A 25,642-nucleotide genomic window follows, 5' to 3' on the forward strand; every position below is an offset into this window, starting at 1 on the left:
TGGATAAAAATATGGTGGGTCATGCCCAATGTTTTTAAAAGAAGGATAAAGTTTAGTCCTCAGTTATTTTTATAGGTATATGTACTGACTTTACAGTGGTAGAGACCAATTTGATTCTGCACCTGATAACTGCAGCAAGACTGTTGGTGGCGCAATATTGGAAGAAGGAAGACTTGCCTACAATCCAAGAATGGACATTGAAAGTAAAACTTAGCTGAAATGGCTAAAATATCGGCATATCTCAAAGATCATTCAAATGAGAGATATAAACGAGACTGGAAAAAATGGATTGACTATATACAAAAAATACGGGACTAAGAAATTCCAGTTAGCCTATGCTTAAGATCAGAAATGATTTAAACTGTTAAAAGTCAGTTCAGTAAGAAGAAGCTAAGGTCAATCTAGAATGTCATTAATTTCTTTATTCTTTTTTCTCAATAGATTTTAGACTGTGTTAGTTAAAAATCTATACCGTGTACGGGTTCTGGGAAGTCGGGGGGGGAAGGAGGAGGGGGGGTGGGGGGTGGAGGGAGGGAGGGGTACACACAACAACAAAAAAATTGTACTTCAATGTCTTAATGATTGACAAATGATGAATATTTGGGTTTTTTTTAAAGAAAAATAAAAAGTTCTGTTTAAAAAAAAAAATCGGGAGTTTTTTTAAAAACCTGGTTCGCGGGAAAAATTGTGAAAAAGCGTGACTATCCCGCCAAAAGCGGGCCATCTGGTCACCTTACGTATGCAGTGGCAAAGTTCTGTGCGGCTGCAATGTCCATAAGAAAAAAATTGGCTACAGAAGTATAGTTGTCATCTGGTACCAATTATCTGGACATATAGCTCTAACAATCTTTGGACCATTGTATTTACTCCTATACTTAACAGCGTTTCACCCAGATAAACCAGGGAGTGACCCAAACAATCTGAGAATATGTATGTTATTTTCCACTTTTAATGTCAATACTTTTTAATTATATCTTAATGTCAGTACTTTTTAACATATTGTAAAAACTAATGTGTATTGCTGGTCTTTGACCGTAATAAAGATTTACTTACTTACTTGCGGCCCAATGATGAGTTTTCATCTGATGTTTAGAAAGTTATGTCATAAATAAGTATTAACAATAATTCTAAAAATATTCACTTGAAAGATTATTATTCTCTTGTTTAACATAAAAAGTCAGTTAGATAAAAGTAGTACATTGCTGGTGTTTGCCTTACTTAACATTTCATTACTGCTTTATGTAATGCTGTCTCTAGTCACTGGCACATCAAATAACGATATCTGTAATAAATTGACCTATTGATCAAATGTTTACTTCTCTTTTTTACTGCATCTAAGTACATAAGAGATGAAAAAGCATAGGTAACATTGCAATACATTATTGCATTCTGCCTTTAAATACAAAAGCAAGCTAATTTCAGATTAGTTTTGTGTCCTTTGTATTCTTTCACAATGTAGAAGAAATCTTTATTTATTTTCCATTTAAGAACAAAATGTATTTATTAAAATCTGGCCTTTTAATGTTTTTTCAAGCTTTTTCCTACCAAATTTCTTGCTAGTAAGAAAATAGCATTTCTCAAGGATTTAAAGTGTCTCACCAACCAAATATATTTAGTTGCCTAATACTGTTTATTTTAGATATGATTTTACAAAAATATAAAAGTATAAATTTTGTAAAACATGTTAAATATATATTGCAGAATTATATCAATGGGGGACTCAATTGAATCCACAAATTTTAATTCACACATTTGAGAATTTGTCTTTTAAGTGCATTTAATACTAGTACATTAATTTTTCATTTGTTAGTATGCTTTTTAAAAATGTTCTGATAAATTGTACTTTGCTATTTCCATTTTTCCTGGATGTATTTCAGAGAAAGGGTGTTTAGTTTGTCCCTTATAACTTGTTAATTGTGAAGCAATATTCAGGTTTGGAAGCCTCTTAGAACTTTTGAGCATCTTAAAACATATAAGCATATTTGAGAGGATGATTAATTTACAGAATGATAACTGCCTTCATTTGCAATTCTATAGTTTGAAAAGGACTGCACTGAAAATTATTTCTTCAAACAAGAAAAATATTCCCTTGACTAATTCTCAAACTTTGTTTCTCATCTGTACAACCTTTCCTTTTCTGTTTCTTGGTTTTGATAACATTTTTTTTTATTTTGCTGGAATTTGAATTGGATTTTTGTAATTTTTTATTTGACAACAATATAATCTACCCTTTGCAAACTAAAAAGGAAAACTTATGTCCACCACAAGAAAAAGCTTTATCTTTTGAGTGCTCCTAAGATCAATGAAATTATGTTATTTACAGAAGTTTAGGGAAGTAATGATTCAGGGATGTGGATATTTCACTTGCAATCCTATAATGTTCTACAATACAATGTACTGCTTATATTCTTTAATAGCATAGAAATTTTGTTAGAAAGCAGTTATGAAATAGCAATTATGAAATAGCTATGGTGTTGTATTTAGTGAAGCTTGTTGGATTTTTATAGGAAGATAATGAATTTTCCAATAATTTATTCTTATTTGATTTGCAGGAAAACTTTGAAGATGCCTTTGAACACATCCCAGTGTAAGTATCCTATATTATCTCTTTTTTTCGAGCAGAGATGAATGAAAACAACCAAAAGTGAAAAATACTATGTAGTTAACTATATTGCTACCTTTTCTATTCTCCCTGCTTCATTTCATGCCAGTTCTGTTTCATCTTAGAGCAGAGTATCAGATTTCACTCTATGCTCAGCAGTAAATCTCAGTTTTCCAATTATATTAAGGGATTTCCATACAAAAGAAACTCTTAGATACAATACAGCTGGATATTTTACTTTATTGAGGATGAAATAGAAATCCTCCCTTTGTAGAAGATAAGTTTCTATAGAGTACAGAAATTAAACCTAATATACAGAAGCCTGCTCCAGGTTTTAATTCCTATGGTTTTTTTTCTGAAGTTTTTTTGAGTGAATTGTAATGTATTTGTTGTTCTTGTTCTCAAGAGTGATGGCCATTTGCTTATAATGCCTATGTTTGGCCTGAGAATCACGTATTCCTGCACTATCAGCTTCAGCAGTTACCCGGTAAAAAATAGTAGATCTGTATCTTCCGCCATGCTAAATATTATTTTATTCAAATTCCATATTATGCTACTTTTAGTATATGAGCTAGAACAAAATGATTATATATCATTTGACTCTTATCAAGGATCATAGCCAAAATATAACAAATATGTAATAGAAGTTAAGCAATTGCTGATTATTTGTTGTTACAATTTCTATAAATCTTATCCAAGTTGGGTCTACTATGCAGCAAAATGAAGTTTAATCAGCAAAACTGCAGGAGTAGAACACAAGATCTGGAGTATTTGATATAAAGTCCCATGTCGCCAATATAATACCCTGTATGGGTTTTCAAGCATTGCTTCTTTCTCACACTTTTGGTGACAAGACACTGCTTACTTTATTTGCTGTTACACTGGTGACCAGATATTCTCAACCACAGTGCCGCTGTGCCAGTAATAATCAAGTCGAATCTGTGCAGAACTCATTTATTCTATAGGAGCTAGCAAAGCATTATATTTGCCATAATATTGCATTTAGGTGATATATATGGGAGCTTGGATTTCTTTGGATCAGTAAAGCAGAGTCTTAACTTTGTATCTTTTTAAAGACTCATGCAGCTGCTATAGCAATAGCGCCTAGCACTTTGACTTATATACCACTTCACAGTGCTTTACAGCTCTCTCTAAGTGGCTTGCAGAGTCAGCATATTGCCCCCAACAATCTGGGTCCTCATTTTACTGACCTTGGAAGGATGAAAGACTGAGTCAACATTGAGCCAGTCAGGATCAAATTCCTGTCAGTGAGCTGAATTAGTCTGCAGTACTGCATTCTAACCACTGCACCACCACAGCTGCTATGAATCAAATTCCAGCAGGGTTCACAAGAAAAATACAAATAGTTTCTGGTTTAGGTGTCATTTTTATATTGTGGGTAACATTCCTTCAATGAAAAATTAGCAGTCAGTTGGCAGTTCCACCTTCCCTATTCATATATTCTTCCTAGCTCCACACTGTATAAATGTGCATACTAACATACCGGTTAGTATGAAGAAAAAGCTGTTATTGGTATATTGTGGCACCCATTGGAATTATTTTTCTCACCTTAATTGCTACATAGAGGAGAGTGATTTTGCTGAAATTAAAGCACATGGGAATTGTAATTTAGCCACTCAAGGAGCTAATGTTACCTGTTATCTATTGTATTTCTGTACTTTTAAACTGACTATAGTGGGGATTGCATGAGTGAGTGACTGTGGTATGTTTGAGAGGACTGGGAGTGCAGCCTGGTGCCTCTTCCACTGAGTGCTGAAGCAGAAGTGGTAGGGGGCCCAGGCCTACCTCTCGTCCCAGAATGAATGATATGAATGGCCTGCCAGGGAGAACGGAGGCTACGGGAAGGGAAGTGGGGTCTATGGGTGCAGGGATGGGCCGGTGCATTCCGGTCATTGTTGGGAGAGGCAGGTTTGACGGGAGCTATAGGGCTAGTCATTACCGGGGAAGGAGGGTTCGCTACGTGACAGCGATCCCTCCTTCTGGCCCTACTAGCTCTACTCCAGGACCAGATGGCGAGAGTTGTCAGGGCCCTGGTCTCAGGCTGCTGTTGCTAAATGCCAGGTCTGTGGTTCACAAAGCTCCCCTCGTCCGGGACCTAATATTAGACGAGGGGGCAGACCTGGCATGTATTACTGAGACCTGGCTGGGCCATGAGGGAGGAGTCCCCCTCACTGAAATGTGCCCAGAAGGGTTTCAGGTGCTACATCAGCCGTGACACTAGGGAAGGGGTGGGGGAGTGGCAATCATCATCTGAGAGTCCCTAGTTCCTCATAGGATCCCTGCTCCGGAGATTGTCGGGTGTGAGTCCCTTCTGGTGAAGCTGGACCTTGGGGGTCAATTGGGTTTGTTGCTAACGTATTTACCTCCCAACAGCGTTGCAACAGCCCTGCCTGTGCTCCTCGAGTCAGTAGCCGAGCTGGCGGTTGAGTTCCCCAGACTTGTAGTGCTGGGGGATTTCAACCTGCCGTCGCTCGGCGAAGGCTCTGATGGAGCACAGGAGTTCATGGCTTCCATGACAGTCATGGACTTGACCCAGGTAATTCAGGGTCCGACTCATTCAGTGGGGCACACGCTCAACCTCGTATTTCTCTCGGAGCAGTGGAGATGTGATCTAGATTTGAAGGGCATTAAGATCTTGCCCTTGTCATGGTCAGATCACTTCCTACTGAGGCTCGACTTTCGGAAACCAATCCCCCACTGTAGGGAGGGGAAACCGATTAGGTGGTTCCGCCCCAGGCGCCTGATGGACCCTATGGGATTTCAGACGGCACTTGGGGAGATACCTGACTCTCTGGCCCACAATCCGGTAGAGTCCTTAGTCACTGCTTGGAATATAGCGGCGGCGGAGGCTCTAAACCGGATTGCGTCTTTATGGCCTCTCCGCGGCAGCAGATCCAGGAGGGTTCCTTGGTTTACCGAGGAACTCCGGGAGATGAAGCGCCAAAAGAGACGCCTGGAGCGACGTTGGAAGACTAGTAACTCCGAATCCGACCAAACACAATTAAGAGCCTTTATTAGGACTTATCTAGTGGCGATACAGGTGGCAAAATGTGCGCATTTTTCCGCTCTTATCGCATCCGCAGAATCTCGCCCAGTCGCCCTGTTTAGGATAGCCCGCTCCCTCCTGAAAGGGAGGGATGCGGACGAACCCTTACAGGGTAGAGCTGAGGAATTTGTTCAGTTTCTGTCAGATAAAATTGCTCGGATCTGGAAGGACCAGGACTCCACTTGGACGGGACCAGCCGAGGCGCCGGAGGAAGGTCCTAATCGATTTTATGGAGCGAGTTTCAACTTGTCGCTCCTGAGGAAGTGGACAAGGCCATGGGAGCGGTGAGTGCCTCCAGCTGTTTACTGGACCCGTGTCCCTACTGGCTGGTATCGACCAGCATGGAGGTGACACGTGGCTGGCTCCAGAGGATTATTAACACCTCTTTTCTGGAGGGATCCTTCCCGCATCCTCTAAAGGATGCGGTGGTGAGACCCCTCCTCAAGAAACCCCTCCTCAAGACCCCTCCTCAAGAAACCATTTTAAACCCAGTCTCTGTTCGTAGGGAAGTTTGTCGAGAAGGTGGTGGCCTTTCAACTCCGGCGGACCTTGGATGAAGCAGATTATCTGGATCCCTTTCAGTCGGGTTTCAGGCCTGGTTACGGCACAGAAACTGCTTTGGTTGCGCTGATCGATGATCTCTGGCGGGCCAGGGATAGAGGACATTCCTCTATCCTAGTGCTCCTTGACCTCTCAGCGACCTTCGATACCATCGACCATGATATGCTTCTGCGGCGGTTACGGGAGGTGGGAGTGGGAGGTTTTAAGGTGGTTCTCCTCTACCTTTCGGACAGGTCGCAGTCGGTGTTGGTTGGAGGACAGAGGTCGACCCCTAGGCCCCTCAACTATGGGGTGCCGCTTGGTTTGGTCCTGTCCCCCTCCTATTTAACATCTACATGAAGCCGCTGGGTGAGATCATTCGGCGGCACAGGATCAAATATCATCAATATGCGGACGATACTCAATTGTATCTGTCCGCCCGTGCCAACTCAGCGAAGCAGTGGAAAGTGATGTGCCAGTGCCTGGAGGCTGTCAGGGTCTGGATGGGAGCGAACAAGCTTGCACTCAATCCAGACAGACTGAGTGGTTATGATGCTGCCTCCCAAGGTTAGTCCAGACATTCCATCTCTCAGCCTGGGGAGTGAAATTATACACCCCTCAGAGAGGGGCCCGCAATTGGGTGTCCTCCTCAACCCACAGCTGGCGTTAGAGCACCATCTGTCGACTGTGACCAGGGGGGGGGCTTTCGTCCAGGTTCGCCTGTGCACCAGTTGCGGCCCTACCTGGACCGGGAGGATAGTCACTCATGCCCTTGTCACCTCAAGGACTGGATTACTGTAACGCGCTGTACATGGGGCTGCCCCTGAAGAATGTTCGAAGACTACAGCTGGTCTAGAACGCAGCCGCGCGCGAGTGAATATGGGGGTGTATCTAGATACACCCATATTACACCTATCCTCCGCGAGCTGCACTGGCTTCCTATTGGTCTCCAGACGCGCTTCAAGGTGCTAGTCGTTACTTTTAAAGCCCTTCATGGTTTAGGACCTGGCTACCTGAGAGACCGCCTCCTGCCACTACCTCCCAACTACCAACAAGATCGCACAGGTTGGGCCTCCTCCGGGTGCCGTCACCGGACAATGCCGGCTGGCGACTCCCCGGGGGTGGGCCTTCTCTGTTGCTGCGCTGGCCCTGTGGAACGATCTACCTGCAGAGATCCTTACCACTCTCCCGGCCTTCCGTACAGCTGTCAAGACCTGGCTGTTCCGGCAGGCCTGGGGCTGTTGATTGATATCAGCCCTGTTTAGATGGAATGGGTGATGTGAATTTTAATACTGTATTTTATTTTTTATTCTGTTTTTAAATTTTAAATGTTTCTTGTCTGTGTGAGCCGCCCAGAGTTCCTATGGGAGTGGGCGGCATACAAATCCTAATAAACTTGAAACTTGATGCACTCTCATTTTTCTCACTGCTATCCAAAATGCAGGAGAGATGAAAACTGAGCAAGAGAAAAAAGTACAGAGATCTAGGAAGTTGCAGTCCCAATGAGAAAAGGTGGTAAAGAATTTTATCTGGATATGCTATTAAGCATCTAGAAATATGCACCAATTACTCTCATCATTAATGCTCAGATGCCTAAATCCCTTTTCATTCCTTGTGTAAGAATGGGTGGGTATGCAGATGTGTTATATGTATTTGTGAGAAAGAGATTATATGAACACACACCAGTAAATTATCTAACAAAATTATAAGCCTCTTTTAATGTAAGAGAAAAAACAGAGCAGAGTATTTATGAGATTACAGCATTTTGACTATTTAGCTGAAATCCTGAAAGAGAAAGATCTATATATAATGTCACCAGCACAACTGTAGAAGAAATAAGAATTATGTTTCTTATGTTGTATATTTGAAGTAAAAACTTTGAAAGAATCCTTTAACAGTGTACTTTATTGACCTAAGAAAGCTTGAGCCATTTTTCAGTTTACTTTTTAATAGCTTAGGTCTTATATAAGATAGAAAATACATGAACATATTTCTTTATTGACTGAATGAACTTTAGAAGAACCTATAAGGTAATCTCATAGTTTAGGCCATGTCTAAACTAGAGGGCTTAGCAGAGTTTAAAGCAAACATTTCAGTGAATTAAAACCTCTCCACGCAATTATGGTAATATACAGCCAGGGATTTGGGCTGAAAATATATTTTATAAAGAGTGCAAAAGTTCATTTATAAACAGAGTCCAGGATAGGAGGTCCAGGAAAACACAAAGTCAATTTAGAACCTTGGTCAGAATTGAAAGAAGCAGCCTGAACGTTTAGGGCAGAATTTGACAAGCTGTCAGAAGAGCACATAGGATATGGATGTTGTTTCCTTTGCTAAGTTACTTCCAGATAGAGTGTTTATATAAAAGCTTCAAGACACTACTCACAATAAATAGTTGTTCTAAGAAATTTATGTCAGAATTTGGTGTTAACTTGTCATGATTAAATGGGACATATCTTCATTGCTTGCTTACTAAGCCCTGGATCAGTAAACATATTGGCTTCTAACGCCTTTCCTGGCTTCTTATCCAAAGATCAGTTTCTTGTCACTATATCCGTATACATGCCAGTTTCTCCTATGCCTTGTCTTATATTTTCCTAGTATTCCTCATTAAGTTACACGATTCATTATAATCCTTCATTTTGCTGATTTTATAGTTTGGTGTTATTGCCATTTGTTACTGGTTGTGGAATAGAATAAAAGGTAATGCACACTCACAAAGAGTGAATTACAGGTAGTTTTTGACTTATGACCATTTTTAGTTACAACTTGCCGGAAAAAAGGGAACATGCCTGAATCTGAAGTTCCAACAGTTGCACCCTACCCCACATTCACATGACTGCACTTGGGGCACTTGGAAACGCTGCTGCATTTATACCTGTTTGCAGCAACCCACATGCGACTACATTTTATGAAGTTTTTGCTGACAATCACACCATAATGAATAATGGGCTCACTTAAGAACTACGGTGTTTGTTAGCAACTGCTGCAAAAACCATAAAATTGACTGTTACAACTTACACTCATAATGACAGTCTCCATTACAATTATGATTCAAGGATTATCTGTAAGCTCCTTGCTATGCATACGAAAGAGAGTGCATTTTTGCATTTTTACATGCTTTTGAACTGCTAGGTTGGCAGAAGTTGGGATAAGTAACAAGAGTTCACTCCGTTATGCAGCGCTAGGGATTCGAACTGCCAACCTTTCTGATTGACAAGGTTGCGTCCCTCAAGATACTATTAGGTTGTGAAAATATATATACATGTTATTAATTTTACTGTCCTTTATTATCATGTGAGCATATGGATCTTTCATTTGGATGTGAATATGCCATATAAAAATCTTCATGTACCTTACATAGGTATTAATATTTATGTATTTATTTAGTGTTCCTTTCAGATACTTTTCCTCTGCAAATTTCCCTATTAATATCATTTAATTTTTTTTTGTAATCTCATGAGAATAATAATAATACAAACAATAAATTGAATTCCAATTTAGTCTAACATTGGACTGATTGTGTGACAAACTATAATTATTAACCTCGTATGCTATTCAACTCTCAGTATAACTCTGTTTTTAATATAACATGTTCTTTTTTAGATACATTGTTCTTCCACAAACATTCTTTTTGCCTGGATTTTTTACAGAAAAGAATTAACCAATGGTCTTTATTCAATGCTACCCATATATCTTGGTGTGTTTTGTTGGAACTCACAAATGTCCTTACCCTAGAAATCTATGGAATATTAATTGTACATTCTTACTATCATAATTTAAAACGTATTAATTATTTTTATTGAAATAATATTTCATGTAGATTAATTATTAAAAGTTGGCATGTTTTTCTTCTTTATATCCCTGAATATTGGCAGTCTTATATTATTCAATTTAATATAAATGTCACAGTTTCTGCTATCTGAAAAGAAATCAGATAATAGATATAGCAGATTTAATCTTAATTAATGTTTGTTATACTGTTTATTGTAAGGTTATCTTAAGAATAATGATATTGATTTTTAAATGGGGTTCATTAATAGATTAAGTATAATAATGTTGTTACATATCTTTTCATTAGATGTACAACATTTCCTAATAAGAGGAACACAGCGTTCTAATCTAACTTCTTTTTTTTTGTCCTTCAAACATAGAAATCATTGAGGTGTTTTGAGAACCAGTTTCTCCCCTTATAGTTGGGCAGTGATGGATTAGAATTAGGCTGCATCATACATTGGGAAAATCTCCCAGCATCCTCTTTGTGCAGAGGCATCATCTGCCAGTACTGCTGTAGCTGCAGTCCTGTCAACGGATATTCTTGTAAAATCCGATGCAGAGGATTCCTGCTGCTGTGCGAACTTTTGCATCTATTCTGTTTCATAACTAATAAGAAGCCCAATGGTAACGAGAAATAAGGAAATGGGACTTTCTTAGGGTGTTACTGGCTGGGCTTTTTCCCTCTGTGACAGAAATGAATCAGTTCTGCAAGAGGCTTACCTTCACATAGCAATTTGCAGTTAATCATCTAGAAGTTGCCGAGTTTAATTCTGTGAGTATACTGTGTCTTTGGAGCTGCTAAAACATTGGAGCTGCTAAAATTGACTGCAGAAAACCTGTGTGCATTATTTCTGGGAGATCACTTGATATGAGACTTTTTATTTTGAAAATAGGTAATAAGCTTAATGATGATGGAGAGGAAGTTCAGAATGTACTGTATTTTTATGATCCTGGGGATCATCATTAAGAGTTAATTTCATAAATGATTGTTTTTCCTTTTCTCTGGTATTTCTATCAGCTTTATTGCTGTGCTTCTTATTGTATAAATGATCTCTAGCTTGATTATTTGTGTATACAGAAATACTTCTTGAAACTGTTAACAGATAAGATTACATGTCTGTAAAATATGGCAGGTAGAAAAATTCTCGATGAATCAATTGCTTATGCCACCTAACAATTTTCATGCTCAGTTTAACTACAGCTGTTGTTTTGTAAGACTATAAGAGTCTCAAAAGCTAGCAAGCATATTATAATATTATTCCATTTCATTACATTTAGAACTGCTCTCTCTACTATATGATTCAGGCAGCATACTTTTTGCAACTTCATAGCAATTATATGAAATCATAGAAAAAGGACCATTCAGTCCTGATCATGTGGCTGGACCTGAGCCATTATTTGAATGACGCAGTGGGAGTACTGTAGATATTTGCTTTTATTTGTTGCATTTTGTGCTGGCTAACCTATTATTAAGCTCTAGGAACCTGCCTTTTATTATTATGAGGTGGTATTGTAGTTAACTGTTCCCAGTTAATAGGCTTTTTTGTGCGCATTTTTAGTTTTTTGTTGGTGAATCATAATCACAATCACAATTTTGTCCTTTACTACTTCTAAACTGGTTTAAAAACAGCTATTATCCCTAAGCATGCTAATAAGGAAGACCTAATCTGCCACACCCAGATCAGAGATTTTAATCATAATTTGTACTTCTTGAATGTTCAAGGTAATTTTAATTTGAAATATTGATTATAAATCTTCCAACAAATACTAATTAAGACTTAAGGATTAAATCTTGGCTTTAATACACTAAAATACAATTAATATTTTGTAATAAAATATGTTATTTATCTTTCAAACATGCAATTGTGCCTGCAATTTTTTTATTCACAGATTAATACATAATTAGCATGGCTCAGTGATGTATGCATGTGTAACTTAATGTATTATGAATAAAACTGAAAGTAGTCTTGCTGTAGGGAATTATCTTTTGTTAATTTCTCCTTTTATAAAAGGGAACATGACTCTCCAATAAATAGGGAACAGGGACATATTGCTCTAAAATGGATTAAAAGAAGAGATAAAAGAAAATATTTTTGTAGCACTACCTTCATAGTATTTGTTTAATAAACCAGAGAAATATTAGTTTTTAAAGACTTGCTTCAACTAGCTTGAAAGATATATTTGTAACTTCAGAGATGCTAACTGACAATTGCCACAGCAGTAAAAATATATAGGATATACTGTATGCTAGTGAATTATAGTGTATTTTCTAGCAGGATCAATATATAGTTTGAATATTCAAAATATTATTTTCTCCAAAAAAGCTAATAACGTAGCTTCAGAAAAGAGAGTTCCTAACATAAATCCATTTAATTATACTCTTAGAATTTTCTTCCTAGTTAAAAATAAAGTAAAAGAAATAGAGAAACAAATGAGGGAAAGATTATCTGGACCTCCATAGAATTCTGTGGGCATACAAAGGAGGTAACTTGATGATTATTTCTGGTAGTATTATAGTCTGAAATATTACTTTTGCTTGGTTCCCATTTGTCCTAAAAAACCTCTTCAAGACAACTTTACATTTCCATGCTGTTAATTTAAAATACAAAAAAGATAGTAGTTCTAAAGTAAGATAATGAGAATAAAAGTCAATGCTACGCTAAAGCATTAAGCATTAACAATTATCTGAAGCATCTTTGTCCTATTATGGGAATTCACTTTTTTTTTTAAAAAAGGGTTAATCTCTTCATGTTCTTTGGCTGGAATATGCCAGTTGTAGCAACTTTTATTTGTTCATAATTTTTACTGAAAAACCTATTATACAAAAATAAAAGTAAGTATATTTGTATTTAGCAAGTGTGATTCAGACATCTTTTTTCTAATGACTACATAAGTTTTCTTTGCTTCTTATACATAGCCTAAATAGTACTGTAGCCAAGAAGATGTAGTCCTATGTTATATAGAAATAATTGTGTATACTGGATCCAGTGCATACTTGGTAGAGAAGAAAGTGCTTGTATGGACTCATAGGTGGTCTTTGTGTATGAGAAAAAGGAAAAAAAGGGGGAAAGTTACACAGCTGTAGCTTTTGTCTATATGGAAAACTTGCTCTTTCCAATATTTGCTGTGGTTCGTTTAAAAAAAATTTTTACTTACAAATTCTTAGACAAAGCTTTGAAAATCATTGCTAATCATGTAGTCATAATAGGATGGGTGGGTTGAGCCGATTCATTGGTGCCAGTTCTATATAACATACCAAAACTAATTATACAGTTTGTTTGTTTGTGGCTTAATATACTGTGTGAACCTTGCCAGTCATGGCCTATTCAAATTGCCATAATTAAAGTATGTATTAGCATGCTGTATAAGGCTATCCAATTTAAGAGTTTGGATCCCTTTCATTGAATTATTCAATGAAATAGAAAGATGCTGTTTCCACTGATTTTAGTCAGCCTTATATTATACTTTATCATTCCTATTCTTTTAAATCAAGGCAAATGAACACAGTTTAGAAAGCAAGTTGACTGAAGCTGAATGAAAGCATTCTCAGGAGTTAAAGAATACTGAGATTGTATATTCTTGCATCATAGTAAGGATCATAATTGTTTGGAAATAGCAGTACAATTTAGAATTTGAAGTAGGCTGTACAGTCATTAGTGGAATCTCTTGCTTATTTCAGGAAGTTTAAAACTTGAGACAATATAATATAATATCTCTGTTGGAATAACTCCACTTAAAAAAGCCTATTGCTCTTTTAAACAATAATTCTGTTGTCAAAACCCTTAATTTATAAAGGTTTTTTTTTAAGGTTTAAATAAAATCTATTTTTAACTTAAAAACATGAAACCTAGCCCTCTTTCTGGTCAGAAGAGTTAATTTTTTACTTAACTACCTTTCAAAATATTATATACAATGCTGTCATTAGCAGCTCTTGTCTAATCTATATATGCATATTTCTTCAGCATTTCAATGGCTCTAGTTTATCCAATCTGCTGTGCATCCTTTTTTCTTCTGAACTCATTCACTACTTGTCTATATTCTTCTAAATGAAATTAGGCATTCTAATCTATCTAGGATCAATCTGGAATAGGAATCTGAGACCTTTAGGGACAGATTATTCCCTGATAAAACTGATGATACCTGGAACTAATTTTAGCCGCATTGTTGTATAGCAATGAATAAATGGGGGCTGCAACAACCTACATCATATTTCCCCCAAATACAGTCTCTGGCCCTGCTCATAACTCACAGAAGAAACCAATTACACTTTCAATTGCAAAAAGCTCATTATTCTAAATACTTTGCTATGCTGTACATTCATATAAACATTTAAGAAGTGCTTACATTATTTTAAAGATTATTTTTTAAAGTACATGGGTTTCTGAACCTACTCTCTGAGTGTCAATTATTTGGGGTCATCCTGCCACTTCTATAGTATCTCCAGAGTTATGCCAGGAGGTTTCTCTCTTTTTATAACAAGGGGTTATTGAGGATATAATTATGGGGGGAACTATTCTTTTGCCTAAATACTTTATCGTTTCTAAGGAGGATTGTAACATACTTCATTGGACCTTTTCTATTTCAACTATTTTTTGAAAGGGTTGTTTTCAAGATTAAATCAATTGCTTCCACCCTTCCCACTTGAAAATGGGGTTGTGGTCTTCTATAAATTTGCAGGTGGATTTACCAGATGCATACTGTACATATCTGTAAAACCCTACTCTCATTGCTTCCTTAGCTTTGATGGATTTATTTTCTGTAGGAGCTTATTATTTGCCTGTTTCATAATCCATTAATTTTTCTTGTTTGTTTTCTGAATGTATTTATACATGTAAGTAAGACCACACCTGGAATACAGCATCCAGTTTTGGTCATTACAAAAAAGATGTTGAGACTTTGGAAAAAGTGCAGAAAGAGAAACTAGGATGATTAAATTAAAAACTAAAACATATGAAGAATGGTTGTAGGACATGGCTAGTCTTGAGAAAAGAAGGACTAGAGGTGACATGACATGATTCCAGTATTTGAGGGGCTGCCACAAAGAAAACCGGGTAAATTTATTTCCCAAATCACCAGAAAGCAAGACAAGAAACAATGGATGGAAACTAATCAAGGAGAGAAGCAACCTGAATTAAAGAGAAACTTCCTAACAATGAGAACAGTTAGCCAGTGGAACAGCTTGCCTTCAAAATATATATTTATATTTATACTCTGTTTTAACATACTCTGTTAAATGTAGTGGTTCTATAAGAAGAAACATAAGATAGTTCCATATTGTTTCTGATTGCAATTCAGAGTTCTTATTTTGACCATCAATGCCCTACATGGCTTCGCACTAAAGTATTTTAAGACCATATTCTGCACCTAGTTTCAACTCATCTGATTCAAATATCTTAAGAGTATTTGCTTGAAATCCCATTTTCAGGATGAAAGGCATATGTAAAGGCTTATAGCAGGACCTCTATACTTTGAAATAGTCTTCCCCAAGGAATCAGTCTATTCCCCCACTGTCCTCTAGTGAACTATTAAAAATAGAGTTACTTTCGAGAGTCTAAGGAAGATAAATTGGTATCATGAGATTGAATAATGGATTGATACTATTTGATTGTTTTTTTACTATGGATATATATGAGCCACTCTCTTTTAATTGTAGAAGAGAGATCAGGTAAATCATTTTTCCTCTTGGTTCGGCCCTACATCACAGATTCCTTCTACTAGTAATTGATTTCAGATAATTTCACTGGAAGTTTTTTTTTCACACATCCCTCCTCAACCTATGTGCATCTATGTAAAGATATAGAGCTTGTGTCTAGGTCCTTTATATCTGAGATACATGCTCCAGCCATGAATCATTGAGATATATGAAGTATCTGAATGTCTCTCAATATAGAAGGTGGTGTTATGGTCACCTTTCTAGTCCTATGCCATGATCAGAGTGGCCTGATGATATTAGACAGTCCCACAATAGTCAAGTCTATAAAGAAATAGTAATGGTAAATTATGGATATAGCAATATCCTTCCTGATTGGCTGAGCTATACAAGAAACCTAACCAAAATGGAAACAAACACTGTCAAATCCCACTAGGGATTTAACCAACTTCATTATTTTCTCACCTTAGTAGCCTCAGTAGCCATGGTTCACCATGTTGCCTTGCCTTGTTGTACTATCTCCCCATTTTTTGCATTCTAAGTCAAGTCCCCATTCTATCCATCAGGGACATATCTTCACAGCTTGGAAGATTTGATTCTGTTACCTTTCTGGAACGTACAACAGGTTACACTGACTTTTTGGAGACCCCCACCACAAGCTTTCCTATGCAGTAATTGTGCAGGAAAATCTTTTCAGGTCTTAACGATCTCTCATAATCACTTGGATTCCAAAGTGCAAGGAAATACAATGCCTGAATCCCAGGCTGGACGTAATAGTGCAGATCAAAATTCCATAATTTCATAGGACAAACTGAATAGGCAGTGTATATCAGCCTGTGTGGGAAGCATACAGGATACCAGCTTTGCCATTGCCAAAACAAGAACAGATGGAAATTCACTCCCACTCCAGAAAGGATTGCTTTTTAGCTCTTTATCTAGGACAAGCAGGAGAAAGAGGTGCAAGAATTGGAACACCAATTGCAGTATAAAAATAGACCAGCAGTTGCTGGAATTCTTTCATAATGGCTTCTTAGCTGTTCTAAGCTTATGGGCACGAGTGTTTCTTATTTCTTACCTGTAATGGAAGTATCCAATTGTTCTTTTTCTCAGGGTTCATTAGCTTCATTAATCTGATGCAACATAAATTATAATTGTGTAACATTCAGAGATTATATCATGATATAGTTATAGACTACAATCTGCTGCTATATGGAATATTGTCGTCTGTCTGTCTGTCTATCTTATCTATCTATCTATCATCTATCTATCTATCGTTTGAGGGATTGGGCTAGGAAGTAGTATTACACATACATTGCTCTCTCTGACCCTAAAATTGAGAGGGTAATACTCTATAAACTGGATGAAAGTGTTTAGGAATCACAATATTTTATGTTAAATAATTAGTCAACACTCATCATTATTTCAACGTAATCTTGCCTAAATTGAACATTGAGAATCTTACCATATTAAACACAGAACAGTATTAGTAATGATGTAAGTGTAATGAATTTTTTTCTATTTGTGCATTTTTAGGGCTGCAAAATGGACCTTAAATGTGCTTTGGAAGAGGTTCAGTGGCAATAAATTTATTTCTTAACAATAAATTTTCAGAAGCTTTGGAATTACTTCGACCATGGTGAGTATTGTTTGCTGGAGAGTTTTTATCTAGTAGCTAGAAATGTATTTAAGGCCTCTCAATAATATAATTTCAATTTTCCTAAAATAATTTGTTTTACAACTATTTAATCCCATTCTAGTCTAAAACATATTTTTTTAAAACTATCGAAGAAGGGTCCCTAAATTTTGCCCTAGGCATGATAGTTAAATCAGACTTTTGAATATCACTGAATATAATTTTTTCACCTGATTCTGTTTCCCAGCAGATGCTCAAGGATTTCATGAAACAATATTGTATTCTTTAAAACTAGTCTTTTGTTATAAACTGCTATTTTTTAAATGAACTTTTAACATTTGTATTTATTTTACAAAATATTTAAGATTTATTCATTCAGACTTGCCATTTTGTCAAAAACAAAATGTCTTTTTGTTTTCAGTGTTTTATAGAGTTGTACGTTTTTATTCTTTTTGATATAAAAATACTAAATTTTAATTATTAAAAATGGTATATTGATTTCTTGCCAGAACTTACCTCATTAGATAATTACTTTTATGAGGAGAGAGGTCATCACAATATTGCAAGGTTTGGGTCCCCCAGGAAAAAAGTGTTCCTGATTATTTCACCTTAAAATTAATATTTTAGCTCATATTTTGATATATACTGGAATTCATATATTCTTTGAAAAGCAAATAACAAAGGAGATTGGACTTCAAAATAATTCCAAATAAAATGCATAATTTTAAGAATTTTATAGGCTTGGCTCAAAATGTTATGTTGAACCCAAAGTAGCATGTTAAAATAAACTATTGTAAACATTATGTAAAATTTCACTTTTGTTTTTGACAATCGTAATTGGCTTCCTTATCACTGTCTTATATTTTATTTTCAAAATAGGTCTAAAGATAGCATGTACCATGCCGTAGGTTATAGCGCTATATTATTTATGCAAGCAACAATGACGTTTGAACAACAGGATATCCAAATGGGACTGTGTACAATTAAAGAAGCTTTACAACTTGTCAAAAGTAAGATGGAACAATTTTACGACATTCTTGCAGGATTGATATAATCAGGATTGGTATTATTCATTATGTAATGAAAAATATGTGTTTGTTTTGTATCCTGCCTTTATTATTTTTACAATAACTCAAGACAGCGAATATATCCAACACCATTTCTCTTCCAATTTACCCCACTATAACAACCATGTGAGATGAGTTGGGCGGAGAGAAAGTGATTAGCCCAAGGTCATCCAGCTGACTTTCATGGTAGAGCTCTAGTTAATTTGGAAAGAAAAACGTATTTGTTATTTTAACGAGAAAGCTCAACATTTTCATTACTTATTACTATTTATAAGATTTTTATAACAATGAAGTTGGATGAAAAATAAATGGCATTTTTTCAAATTTTAAATCTGCTGTTGAGGTCCATTGACAAATAAACCTGGATCTATTGTCGTTGCCCTCCCCTTTTCAAAATTAAATAATATCTTTGCTGCATTTTAAAACTTTACTACAGATATCTTCAGATGATACTGCAGTAGCCAAGTAATTGAGATAACTCTAGAGCTTGTACTACCTATCAAATCACCACAGTGCTAATCCATATAACCTGCTTTTCCAAGAACAAAGAGAAAACTGCAGTGTAACTAGAACATTGGGTATGCCGATTCAAGGTAGCTTTTCAGGTTGCAGCTAATGGTGAATGGGGGTGGAATTTCACTAAGGGAACCTGTGTACTGTGAGAATGACAAGATTTAAGGAAGCATTACTTATTTCTGGCTTCAAGATTGAAGCACAACACAGCAAAGCAGTTGTGTGGAAGTATCCATAATCTTCTGGTTCCATTTCCTTATTCCCCTTTGTTTGCTTAGCATCATGTTATTGGAAATTATTTGTGCAATAGTACAATGTGTTTTCTGTAGATTCAGTAGAGCACAACTTGTTTAGATTCTTTGTTTTTATGATAGTTGCTTTAATTAAACAACATGATGAAAGTTTGTTTTTGTTATTTATGTCAATATAGGTTTAGAAAAAGAAACACAATGGTGGAATCATTATCCAGTTTGGTTTCAAAACAGTCTGTAGATCAGCTGAGTGAAGGTAAGAATATACAAGCAGACTTCCCATGATATTTGAGTTTTAGTCTATTTTGCAAAAAGTTGTATATATTTTTCACACATATAAACACATACATGGTGAAAAATATGTACAACATTTGCAAAATAGTCTAAAACTCAAATATCATTGGAAGTGGCTTTCTTTATTTTTATTTAAAGGATGTTTAACTTTTTTGTTTCTGTAGAAAGAAAAAATCCTGCCCAGATTATCAGCATATTAGGGTTCTGTTTTAATCTGCCTTGGGAAACTTTGGTGTCAAAGGGTGAGAATCACCACAAACTTTCTGGATGGCAAACTGTCCCAATCTTCATCCTTAAAGATCCAAAAACCATGGGAACCTGAAAATTGATTGTCAATAGTTAATGTTTTATAAATCTTAACATTAATTTGAATATTGGTTTAGATGTCACTACATCTCATTCAATTAATAGGCCCCTTTCATTTCCTTACACTGGAATAATGTGGAGGGCATTATGTGCACAAGAAGACGTGCCAGAATATAATTTAGACTTCAGTATTAATCTGCTTTCTAACTGACCGATGCTACGAGCTCTGAAATAACAATCCTTATAAAACATCTATAAAACACTTAAGTCTGGCAATGAGCCATGTAATAGTTTTATTATTGCTGAATTTTACACAGTAATTTGGAATGATGCACCTTTGAATTTGCTTCCTTGTTCATCTATATCACATTGTGTAAATATCAAAGGATTGCAGTCTAGTGATTACAGATAGTCTGCGACATAGGACAGGTTGCTTTATGGTAGTTCAAACTTACATCAACCACCCACAAAACTATTTATGGCTTTTGTGTACAGCCACTAGGTCCCCACAGGCCTTTTCTTCTTCCCAAGGGTTCTGCAGGCCTTAAGCCTGATTCTACACCACCAAGCCTCACATTACCTTTTGAAGAGCTCTGGAGCCTTCTGCAGCACTGGAAGGATCGCTTATAGCCCAATTCTGGAAGTTCCCACCATGTTCCCAGTGGCCACATTGAATTCTGATATGATGACCCTAAGTTTCACAAAGCAACTTACAAACCTGGCAGCTAAAAGCCAGATTATAAATCAGGTAAAATTCTCCAAATATTTGCCTATGAATTTTTATTATTCTACTAAATACAGGGCACATTCACATTACATCAACCAAAATGCATGAAAAATAAGAGTTATATAGTCACATAGCACAGTCAAATATCATCATAGGAAATGTTTTATGCTATTTTGTATGATGTCATAATTTTATGATAATATTAAATATTTTATAACATTTACCAAATTTCAACTCCATGGGAGTCCTTGATCCCAGATTTTGGACATGTTCGATAAATTAGCCCATTTGAGATAACTATATAATATAGGGCATATTATATCTGGGCAGTATTAATTGTACAGTGTTTTAATGTCCCTCATAGTAGTTCTTAAGGGCATATAAAAAAACCCCATGTGAATTACAATTGGACCCTTCTGGATAAAGGCCTATTGAATCCATACTTCATATCCTGCTGCTTAAATTTTATTGTTTTATAAGGGTGCAATGGCTTATTTTATCACCACTCATTCACCAAAGTGTCCAGACAATTCTGATCTATTCCATGTTAAATACACAAAGAAGTACTCAGTTTCTATGAACATGGCCTAATTTGGTTACATGTTTGTAAAACCTAGTGCAATTTGATTGCTTTGGTGATCTAGTTCTAAAACGATTGTTTCCCATTGGATGTTGATTTGTTGCATTCTGATTAGTGACCATAGTAAAGAACCAATGTTGCTAATGGTAACTGTGTCCTTAAGTGTTATATGTTATATATTGTACATGTCCTTCTAAGCCTTTCATGTGTATTCAGCAAGCTTTCCTGAACAATTGGAATGCATGGCATGTATATTTATATTTTTTTGTAACCAATACAGTACATATTTTTGATAATATTTCTTCTTTATGTCTTAAGAACTTTAAGAACTGCCAAAAGAGTTAAAATGTCATCATTATTTCTGCAGGCTGAGTGTTAGTTCTCCAAGTAAATATTGGGTGCAGTAGTTTCATTCTGTGATTTAAAACAACAACAACAACCAAACAACTTATACCATCACAACATAAAAGTTTTCCAAAAATCCTGCTTTAGATTTCAGTACAAATTTTAAAATTAACAAGCCATGATCTCCTTGACCTCTATACCAGTATTGGCTTGGTTTATTAATTATTTCAGCTTTACTTAGAATTATTTTTATCAAAGTAAAATACTTAAAAATATTTGGGCTACCAGATAAACTAAAAGTGTTTCATTAAAAATAATGTATATTATAGAAACATAAAATACATTAACATAAAGCAAACAGTTTGCAAAAACGAAAAGGGACACGTATGTTCAGGGTTTGGTTAAATAATAGGGAGAAAGATAACTGGTTAGAAAAAGAATATGTAATTAAAGGCTAAAGTAAGAGAAATAATGTTAGTCAATTTTTAAAAACAATGCAATGTGAGAATACTGCAATATTTTGTGGAATGCCTTTTGGTTTAGCATTTCTTGCTTTAATAAAAATGCTGGGTACTTAGATATATACACATACACATACATTTTCTTTTTTAATAGAGGAAATGCATGCAGAACTCTGTTTATGCTGAATGTTTACTGCAGAAAGCAGTCCTGACATTTGTACAGGTAAATATAGTATACAAGTAATATAGTTTGTGTATATATTGCCAATCTATTAGAATATAGGACTCTAAAAACAATTTTTTCTTTGGTATCTCACTACTGCCTTTTTGAGGCAAGAAATTTAGATACAAGTATGAATTTATTAATATTAAGACACAGAGAAAGATTAGAATTTCATTTTGTGCATCTACTTTTTAAATCTTAGATGGGATTTGTGAATCTCAGTGAGGTTATCTGGCAAATTACCTTCAAGTACGCACATCTTTTCTTATCCATGAGATTCTTCCATCAAATATTACAGAAATTTGGAAGCAATAAATTCTGTATGCATACTATAATATTCAGAAATATTGTTGCCCAAATATCTTATATGGAGCTATCACTTGCTTATAACAAGATTGTCTTTCCAGTTTCTAGAGTATTAGATGTGACTGTGTTCTTTTTGAGATGTTCTCATCTGAAACACATTTAATCCTGCTTCATATACAGACATTATCAATTTCTTCTTTGTTTGCTCGTGCTTTGGAACCAACCTGTTTGCCTTTCTCCTGTGCAAAGTAAACATCATGCTACATTATAGATACAGTAATGACTCTTGCCATTTTATTTCCTATAATGATAGATGGGAAAGCCTTTTAACCCATCCCATAATCATGGATTCTAAAATGTTTTTCTGGCCAAATCTGACTTAGCTTCCATATTCATCCACATCTTCTGTATATGTGTGATTTAGGAAAAGGTGTTGAGGATTGGGTTCTGCATTGGAATGCTGGTAACCAATTCCAAAATTGTGGCTCTTATCGAAGAAATAACATTCTGACTTTGAATATAAATCCTATTTACACAGTTGATTAATATTCTGTCTTCATTGGTGAACTTTGCTTTGCTATCCTACATACACAATTATATAGACGTTTGATAGTGAGATTTACTCCTTGGGTTCCAAAAACAAACTTGCAAGAGGGCATTCTTTATCAGATTTAGACTCTGATAAAGAACTGCAATAAGGAAGAACTCACAATACAATCAAACAATAAAGCTAGGACATGATATTCTTTGCCTGTTATGTACTGAAATATCAGATCTTGCTAAACAGGCTTCTTAGAACTTGTTGAGTTTGGCAACTTAATTATTATTCAATGATACTTATTTGATGAGAAATGTGTCTGAAAGCCAGAATTTCTACAATTAAGTCCTCTCTCTTAATCTTCAGTAAATATTTATGCAGGATCATCCTTGTAAACTGTCAAAGAACTTTGCAAATAGTAAAACAATTGTTCATGATTATACTCTGTTGAAGCTTTTGTACAATCCTTGTACTCATAGAACTGAAATATGTGTTCAGAAGTCAAAATCTTTAAATATTTATCAAATGTTTTATTAATTTCATATTTAGGAATATCTTTAAAATCAACAATACAGCCTATTAAAAATAAGTAGGATTGTACTTCATTGAAGCTTGATGTAGTTCCTATATTTTCAAGATGAGCATATTTGATATAAACTATTAGTTATTACTAATTATGAATCATATTGCATTATACCATTCATATACTAAAAATAGAATCATACAGAAAATGTAGCTTTTGGGTAAATATAACAAGTGGAATTGCTGAAGAAATCAGTTTTCTAATCAAAGAGTCTGGAAATGCCAAGCTTTGTTGTCTGTTATGTTATTATTGTAACTAATACTATAGTTCTTGTTATTTTTATTATCATTTACTTTTAGCACCATCTAGTGTTATCATATGTTACTTCAATTTGTTCCATAATGTTTTATTTCTCAGTGATTTCTTTAATAAAGTCCCTTGGTTAAGAATAGCTTTCACATTCTTTTATATATATTTAGGAGTGTGCATGTATGAACATTTAATTTGTAAAGCTATTTTCAAAGTATACGTTTTATAGATATATTTATTCATTTTAAAATTCCATAAATGAGTATGATGTATACAACTGTACTATTTTATTCATTAATTAATTAATTTAAAGTTTATTTTTCTTCCAGGATGAAAATATGATCAATTTCATCAAAGGTGGCTTGAAAATCAGAACAAGTTATCAAATATATAAGTACGCTCCTAAAGTATTTCACTTAGGCTGTGTATTATGTCTATTTGTGTTTTATGTTTCAGTAAATTAATTCCCCATCATAGCTTGAAATAGTGCGAGGAAATTTCCTGGATTTAAAAAAGAATGTCATTTTGGCAATGATTTCAGTCTTGCCAGATTGAAGACAAGAATAGTTAAATAATAATAATAATAAAGCTATCTATCTATTTATATATTGTTCTGATACCAATGGTAATTGCTTGTGAATTTCTTTCTATTAGCAAATCATTTCCATAACATTATCAAAAAAATTGCAGAGATGCAGACACCAGGAATTAAGCTTGGCTCAGTGCCATCCTTATTGCTAGATATGCAAACGGTTATGGCTATATCATATACTAAGCAGGGCCACAAGATGTCTAGGGTTACTTCCAATTGTGTGATTCTGCCATTTAAAGTACACAAGTTATTATACAAGCCACAAAATATTGTGTTTCTATATAAAGAAATATGATCTTGGGGTAGACATGTGTGAAATTATGCAGGCATGGTGTGGATATCTCCGTGACCGCCTCCTGCAACATACCTCCCAGCACCCAATAAGATCGCACAGGGTGGGCCTTCTCCGGGTGCCGTCGACTACACAATGTCATCTGGCGGCTCCTTGGGGAGAGCCTTCTCTGTAGCTGCCCAGGCCCTATGGAACGATCTACCCCCTGAGATCTGGACCCTCCCCACTCTCTCGGCCTTCCTAAAGTCTGTTAAGACCTGGCTGTTCCGGCAGGCCTGGGGCTGTTGATCTTGATTGTGCCCCATTAAGATCGAGAATATGTTGTGTCATTTTTTAATTCGCTCTGTCTTGCATTTTAAACTCTTTTAGTATTTGTTTTTTTTAAAACTGTTTTTATGTAAGCCGCCCAGAGTCCTTCGAGATTGGGCGGCATACAAATCCATTAAAATTGAAATTGAAATATGAATGAATCTACAAAACGGTATCAGAAATTATAAGCTCCTGGTTGTATTTTTTTCCATTTCTTCCATCCATTCAAATTAGCTAGGGATTGTAGCTAATATCAGATTATAGATATGTGTGTGTGTGTGTGTGTGTGTGTGTGTGTGTGTGTGTGTGTGTGTGTTTAAAAAAACCTGGCTTCTGATTTTAAATTAGGTTATCAGGAATTATAGAAAGAAATTTATAAAATACAAAAAATAACCCTTGTGAGAGCTTGTAATAGTCTTTTCACCTTTCTTTCCCCTTTATGCCTCCTTTTTCAGATTTGTAAATTTATAAAGATACTAAGTAAGCATTTAATACACTGTTATTACAGTGTATGTAGGCAGATACTGGGTGTCATTGGTCAAATTACTCTGAAATCACAGATTTGGGATTCTAGAATATAAAATAATGGAAATTGCTTGAATAGATGTGAATTTTTATGGTAATGTTCTGGCAAGTATCTGTACATTTAAATTTAGACAAAGATGTAGGATAGGCATGCATCCCTGAGCAGTGAGTAATGTGGCTCCACAAGATACAATAAATATTAAAAAAGGAAG

General features: G+C 35.6%; 1 protein-coding gene across 1 annotated transcript in view; it reads left to right on the plus strand.

Annotated features, from left to right (window-relative positions):
- Nucleotides 1-25,642, plus strand: part of TTC39B (tetratricopeptide repeat domain 39B) — a 95,565-nt gene that overhangs the window by 53,992 nt on the left and 15,931 nt on the right. Inside the window, 8 exon segments of the mRNA XM_032214775.1 lie at nt 2,553-2,587; nt 17,170-17,272; nt 18,149-18,264; nt 18,267-18,279; nt 19,280-19,356; nt 21,968-21,990; nt 21,992-22,036; nt 24,042-24,106. Of these exon segments, the coding sequence (XP_032070666.1) occupies nt 17,190-17,272; nt 18,149-18,264; nt 18,267-18,279; nt 19,280-19,356; nt 21,968-21,990; nt 21,992-22,036; nt 24,042-24,106 (422 nt within the window). The 5' untranslated portion in view covers nt 2,553-2,587; nt 17,170-17,189.

This window comes from Thamnophis elegans, chromosome 3, assembly GCF_009769535.1.
Source record: "Thamnophis elegans isolate rThaEle1 chromosome 3, rThaEle1.pri, whole genome shotgun sequence".
NCBI classification, from domain to species: Eukaryota; Metazoa; Chordata; class Lepidosauria; order Squamata; family Colubridae; genus Thamnophis; species Thamnophis elegans.